The sequence below is a fragment of the Pygoscelis adeliae genome, unplaced genomic scaffold (assembly GCF_000699105.1).
Source record: "Pygoscelis adeliae isolate BGI_AS28 unplaced genomic scaffold, ASM69910v1 Scaffold156, whole genome shotgun sequence".
NCBI lineage: Eukaryota > Metazoa > Chordata > Aves > Sphenisciformes > Spheniscidae > Pygoscelis > Pygoscelis adeliae.
In genome coordinates this window covers 4808225-4815433 of record NW_008825016.1, presented here as the reverse complement: position 1 = coordinate 4815433, position 7209 = coordinate 4808225, and the positions used below count along the sequence as shown (strand labels likewise).

The following is a 7209-nucleotide window of genomic DNA, read 5'->3' as shown; positions in this document are numbered from 1 at the left end:
TTTCAGACGTTAGTGTTGCTTATGTTTAATGAAGGCGATGAATTCAGTTTTGAAGAAATTAAAATGGCCACTGGTGTAGGTAGGAAGAATACTTTTTGATTCTTAAATTTTTTTCATCGAGTGATTGCCAATTATTCGGTATGTAAAGGCTTAATTTTAAGAAATTTGCCATGATCATTAGGACAAACTTTATGAGCCAATAATATATAGACACCAAAAGAGACGAGGAAAAATGACTGCTGGTACTTCCTAGTGTAGATAAAATAGATGCTTCACAAAATTAACAGTAAGAGCTGTGTAGCATATGATACTACTAACAACCTATTAGATTTACAAAATGTATCATTGCAATTCTTAAAATTCAAGCGGTGATAAAGACTGTTGTATGTACAGATTATTTTTGTTCTACCGCAGTTTCAAATATTATACTTTGAAAATGATCTGTTGTAGAATACTGTCATTTCGGGGTGATTCAAGAGAGTATTTTCAATTGAGCTGTACCGAGAGCTTGCCCACCTGTATACTTTGTATCTGTCTCCCTCTGCACTTGAAACCTGAAGGCAGAAATGAAAAAGAAAACGGAGGAAAAGTATAGTTTTCTCTTTAGCCACCTGCAGTATCTACCTTCTGTGTTCTTATGCTCTTGGGTGGTTTCTTTTTTCAAATTTTTACACTTCCTTGAAACAGTTACAGGCATTGGCATTAAAAATGATAACCCTATCATCTCTTGACTCTCTGGAACTTCTGCATCAACCAGCAGGTCATACCCGGTAGCCCTTCACATGTTCAATCTTAAGATCAACCCAATACAGCAACTGCTGAAGGAGTCTTTGAGCCCACACAAGTACTAAAATATTGTAAATATATTTACTAAAATACTGTAAAATGGGGATATCAAGAACCCCCGTGGTTCAGAATGATGCGTTGCAGAAGGCGGTACAGCCCAGGTGCTCCAGCTTCTCAGCCTCGAAGCTTCAGGTTGCTTAGTCATGCACTCCATTAATGCTAAGGGAGCTGAAGAAGTGTCGTGCCAGTGTGAATGATAAGCATCAGGATCGTCCGGAGAGGCTCATTAGGTCAGAGTACAATGGTTACAGAACAAACATAAGTTCACGCAAGCCTGATCCAGATCCTGCTGTACCTCGGAGCTTGCATTCTGGCCGCCTGACAGCAACAGATAAAATCTGCTGCATGGAAATCCATTACATTATAGCACAATAGAAAGGATTTCAGTAGACTGCTTTTAAGGCAGCTGGCTGGAATTGATTGATAGTTGGGAGCTATCTATATTGTGTTATGTCATTGCACTGAGTGCCACGTCTGTGTTTCTCTCTCCTATGGGGAAATAGTGTAGGAATGCAGGTAATGAGGACGGTTCATGGTCCATGGGGTTCCCGTGGGGCCAGGGTGGATGACATAAAATCTCTGTCTTCCCAGGCTCTACCTACACCAGGCATTTGGAGCTGCTTTAGAGAGGTCCCATTCCCACCTAGCAGTCTCCCTACTTCTAAAGGAGAGGAAACTGTATGGCCAGAAATGATCTGAAAAATAGGTCCAACACCGTGCCCTTCCTGCCTCCTGCTGCTTGGATGATCCTTTCGCTCATCGGTAGCCTGCTGAAGGCTGGCATCCCTGATAGTTGGAGAAGAACAGAGATTCAGTTATTAGAAAAAGTAGCTGAATTTGTGATGCAGCTGCTTGGTGAATTGACCACTAAGGGCAGAGGTGCTGACAGCCAGACTCTCGGAGACCGACCTGGATGAACCAGAGGTCCTGGCTCACGGATACAAATAACACAAGACAGGGTAGAAATCCTGGAGGGCAAAACCTGGGTATTAGGGTTGCCATGGAAACCGTTTCTAAATGTTCTGAACACCATGTGCAGGGCTAGACAGGCAGAATTGCAATGTATGCTTGAAAAAATGACGTATGGAAGAGGGTCTGGATTTATTAGGAAGTGGGAAAGCCTTTGAAACATTGGGAACCTGTACAAGAAGGACGGGCTCCACCTAAATTCAAAGGGAGTGAAGCCGCTGGCGCACTAAAATATTTTAGAGAGTCTGTAGGGTTTGTCAGACTTCTCCCTCCACCATCTAAAAATAACAAAGTAGGTCCAAGAAGAATTCAGAGAATGGGAATAAAGATGGAAGACATGGGACGGCTTCTTTAGAAGGAACAGCTAAATGTTAGGACTAAACTAAATAGACCAAAAGGTAAATAGATATCAGTGAATAGGAATTTGTTTTAGACTTCATTTTGTCTGCTTGTTCAAATGCTTTTAGCTTTAAATCTTACTAGATAAAATTTTCCTCACCCACTTGTTTCCACTACTTTCCTGTTGTGGGGGAAGTTTGTGACTATAACAACTGTCATCTCTGCCTTCTCACAAAACATCTTCCTATCAGCTTAGACTCCTTTTCTTTTTATTATATATTTTCTGGTGTGTGTTAAAAACAGTGATGAAATCATAAAATGGGTGGCTTGAGTTCCTTGTCATCAACCGATTTTTTTTTTTCTTCTAAAGTCCTGTTACTACCAAACAAAACTAAAGCAATAAATCCAGGCTCATGTTAATGTGAGATCTTTTCTGAAACTACTTTTGGATAGAAAGAACACTGAGATGAGCCTGAGTCTGTCTTCCTGACATGTATAGTTCTGTGCGTGCTCTCAGCACTTACCTGTGAAAGATGCGAGACCAAGCTTGAAGGCTGTAAGTTGTTGCCTAATTGCAGCTGAGCTGGAAGAAGGCATTAACATAAACCCAGTAACTTTTCAATTGCATTTCTAGATTAATCACATGCAACTCTTCATGTTAACGTTTTGTTCTGCTTTCTCCCATACTTTGAACTTCTTGACAGAGGACAGTGAATTAAGAAGAACCTTGCAGTCTTTAGCTTGTGGAAAAGCACGAGTATTGATTAAAAATCCGAAGGGCAAGGATGTAGAAGATGGAGATAAATTCATCTTTAATGGTGATTTCAAGCATAAACTGTTTAGAATAAAGATCAACCAAATCCAAATGAAAGAAACAGTATGTATTTATTTTTTGCGTTCATTCTGTTTGCGTTAACTGTTTATCCACATGTCCCACACGAAGAGACAGAATCTCTGCATTTCCTCTCATAGTTTTTGCATATGGAGAAAGGAAACAGGTATTTAATTTTTTTGGTAGTCAGGATGACTTGCAGAGGCAATAAAGGCAAATTTTAAAACTCACTGAAATCGAAACAACTTGGGTTCCTTCCTGTGCTTGCAAATTTAAATGCCTATATATTAAACTGATAGGATCTTGTAAATGTTTCAGTTCATCTTAGAAGATTTCGTGGTGTGGCTGAAGTGTTGGTATTATATTGAACTCATGACTCAAATGTCACCATGTCACTTCTTTTCTTTCTTTAACAGGCAAGAGAGTTACTAAATTCAGGGTTGTCCCTGTTTTTGCAGTGAATGTCTTTGTTGTACTTGAATCCCAATTCTTGACACAAGGTGACATGTTTTAATTAACACTGAGTTGTTTCCTTTTTGCCTTTGCATATTAAAATCCCTAAAAGTCAAATTGGAGTTGTGTTGTTTGATACAGAATACTGCTTTATTTGGGCTGACAAACTGTTATGCGTTCTCTCAAAAATCTGCCGTGAGTTTTTAAGATTTAGTTTAATTTATCAAATAGATTTAAAATAAGGCGTACGTTATTTTTTTCTTTACATTATCCTTAATTTTATCTTTGGCTTGCTTTAGCAGTACACTTCAGAATCACTTAGTTCTTAGCATGCAGTAATGCGTGCATCTGTCTCAAAGATGAATAAGAATACATGAGTTTCATCTCATTGGAAAGGTTAACTATAGAAATTTAATTGATAAAAAATAGCAAAAAAGGTGATATGATTTGTGGTGTTGTATTGTTCTTTAGGTCGAGGAACAGGTCAGCACAACTGAAAGAGTATTTCAAGACAGGCAATATCAGATTGATGCTGCTATTGTGCGAATAATGAAGATGAGAAAGACTCTTGGTCATAACCTCCTTGTTTCTGAATTGTATAATCAACTGAAATTTCCCGTAAAGGTAACTGATTTTGTTTTTTCAACCCATCCTAGGATTATCTAAAAAGATGTAATATATTTTTCCATTCAGCTGGTCCATAAGAGTAAGAAATGTGAAATATGTCTGAATCAAATCCAAAGATTAAGGTATTAAAATGAGCGTGTGAACAGAAATAAGCCAGACTGGCAGTAGGAAATTCTATTTAGAGATTTACTATGGCGCATTTTCTTCTGTAGCTGTTAGCAGTCCTGTTTTTTTAAATGTAATATAAATGCAAATATATCTTTAACTGTTTTACTAATCTCATCTTTTCTTGTAGCCTGGAGACTTGAAAAAGAGGATTGAATCTCTCATTGACAGAGACTATATGGAGAGAGACAAAGATAACCCCAATCAGTACCACTATGTTGCATAATGAAGAGGAAATACTTTTACTTAAAAAAAAAAACCCAAACAAAACCACAAACCCAAAAAATAAAAACCAAAATCATCCACATATATCTTCAGGACACCGAATACCTATGCTGGTCCAGACTTTCCTTTTAGCAGATTTCAGGTTGATGTGTATTATTCAACCAGCTGCATGCACTGCTGTGGGAGAGAAGCAAACTGACATGTTAATTGTTCATCCTTGTCAAGACTCCTTACCAATTTTAAACGTCATATTTTTATTTCCTTTGGTTACTCTCTTGTTCTTTTGGGTTCTTCAAAATTTAGATTTACAGTTTTGTTTAACACTGTCATTGAAGTTGGATGGAAAGGTAAAATCACCTGTGTGAGAAATACTTCTGTGATGGATGCAAGTCTGGTTTCTTCATTTATGTGTTCCTAACTGCATCCATAAAGACCCTATATGCTGCATTCTTTAGCTACAGCGACAACTTGGGTAACTTTTTAAAAACCCTTAATTGATGAACACTTATGTACAAGCAGCGTTGTTGAAATACGCTGAATTTTTGAAATTATGCACCATGAAAACCCTTGAAGTAGTGTTCAATTTTCCTTCAAATGATGATAAACTTCAGTCTGGTTTGCTTAAATCAGGTTTTGAAGTGAGATCCTTGAAGTGCCAAGAGGACAACTGCGTTAATGTGTGTAGTGAGTTGTTGGATTATTTAGCTAAGATATGGATTGTTATTTTATTACTACTGCTGCTGGCTTGAGTGGCAAAGATTAGATCTGAGTCAAAGAGGCCCTACCTCATTTTAGGGCAGCTGGTGTTTATCACTGTTTATGTAATGGCCGTAACATTTAGGTTTGCCTTTAAAATAACATACAGGGAACCTACTGTACAGCGTGCTCCACTTTAGAAAAACAAAACCTTTTTTTTAAAAAGACTTTTATGGTCTCGATATTGTGAAAGCATAGTTTTTTGTCTTGAAAGACTAAGGATTTTGTGAGTACTTTGTTACATATTGTACATATGTAGGTTGATTTGAATTAAAGAATGAAAGACACTGTAGATCTGTTAGATAATTGTAACTATAAGGAAGATGCCTTTTGTGGCAATACTTACAAGATTCTCTTTATTTTCCGGATTTGCATACTGGTGCGTTTCATTCTGAAAAAGAGCTACCAAAGGAGTTTGGATCATGGCATAACTGAGAATTTAACCGAGCAATATTTTCTTGAGAGATACCTTACTAAGTTTATGTAACATGGGTTTGTGCATCAATTAAAAGGCCACCACCTCTTCTTAAAGTAAACATTGCGAAGAGTTGACATCTTGTGGATTTACATATTAAAGTCCTTGTTCTGTCATCAGGTGTCATTAATTGTATTGCATTCTTCTGAATTATTTTTGTTCCCTTCACGTTTAGAAACTAAATGCGTTTAGTTTATTGTATTTAAAACATATTTAATATTGTAATTTAATGTAGACTTATTTTAATATTTGAACCTTCAGTTAATGCAAATAAAATCTTTGATGCGTATTAAATATTAATTTCTTAGCCTTTGTGAGAATGTGGCACTTCGGTTTATTTGTGCAGTTTGTTCTTTAGTGTTAATTATACCATTCACCTTGTAATTCACTTTCTATGCGCATGGAAGCCGATCCGATCCATCTTGCTAGACTTCTAAAACAAAAAGGAGTACGTGCCTCACAAAAACGTCATGGGCCGAGGGCTTTATCTACACAGAAAGTTGGCAGTAGTAGGCAGTAACTGATACCAAGCAGTGAATGTGTACTGCCTTCCCTTTCTGAACCCCAGCTTCCTGGTTCAGCGGTTTTAAACAATAGATTAAAAGCAGTGGTGTTAATCCTGAAGATGACTGAAATGGTTCTGCCTTACAAAGCAATGTTAATTGATTAAAAGTGCCGAGATGTGCAGTTTTTCTTAATTGCCATAGACTAGAACTCTTTGGGCAAATTACTCTGGTATAGCAATTAAACATGAGTTGTTCCACAAGCAGTGGAAATAATGAAGCCTGTCTTTCTGTGATGTATGCCCTTTGTCCCCTACTGTATCATCCCCCAAATAACCTCAAGCAGCAGTACTGCAGAGGGTTTTTCTGTTGAGTGCTGCCTTTCTGCTCGTGGGAGCATTGGTTTTGTTCTCCTTTATCCAGCTGCTGATCTCCGCCCATCCCCTTACCCCCCAAACCTACGGAGAATGGAACGATGTCTGAAGTTTTTTACTCTTCCAAATGGGTCCGAAAGTGGCTTCAGAGTTTCAAAAGCTATGGGAGAGATGGACAGGCCAGGTGACCGCAACTCTCTTTTTCTCAGGTCCTCATTTTTAATTTGATTTCCTCGTATTTCTCTTCCTGGGACTTGGTACATGCTGAACCAAACAGGTAAGCAGTTAGTTTATTAGTCAGCATGGTAGTCGCTTCTTCATAGCAAAATAGCTGTGTTTGATTGCTTTTTGATAGCTGGTGGTAGAATTTGGCTGAGCATCCAGTCTCGACCAGTTGTTGGTTTGATGTCGGCTGTTTGGTTCACATCGCTCCCGAGTGTATTTGTGCCCACAGGGCAGCGGTTGCTAAATGTTTCTTCCTAGACAATCACCCAGTGTTGAAGACATCAGGCTGTGGCAAAGTAACAGATTTCCTCTGTAGTGCATCTGTGTTCAGAAGATGTCTTGAAAACCTTCATCTTGGCAATTCGGCGTCCTCGGAACAAATAGTGTAGCAGCTTCTACGGAGTGACAAAAATAACAGCA

The 7209-nt window shown here is 38.2% G+C and overlaps 1 protein-coding gene across 1 annotated transcript in view; it reads left to right on the top strand.

Moving 5' to 3' along the window:
- Positions 1 to 5802, top strand: part of CUL4A (cullin 4A) — a 41280-nt gene extending 35478 nt beyond the window's left edge. Inside the window, exons 18-21 of the mRNA XM_009326309.1 lie at positions 1 to 79; positions 2859 to 3031; positions 3911 to 4063; positions 4362 to 5802. The exon at positions 1 to 79 is cut by the window's left edge and continues 17 nt beyond it. Of these exons, the coding sequence (XP_009324584.1) occupies positions 1 to 79; positions 2859 to 3031; positions 3911 to 4063; positions 4362 to 4457 (501 nt within the window). The 3' untranslated portion in view covers positions 4458 to 5802. The remainder of the gene's footprint in view (positions 80 to 2858; positions 3032 to 3910; positions 4064 to 4361) is intronic.
- The last annotated feature ends 1407 nt before the right edge of the window (positions 5803 to 7209 follow it).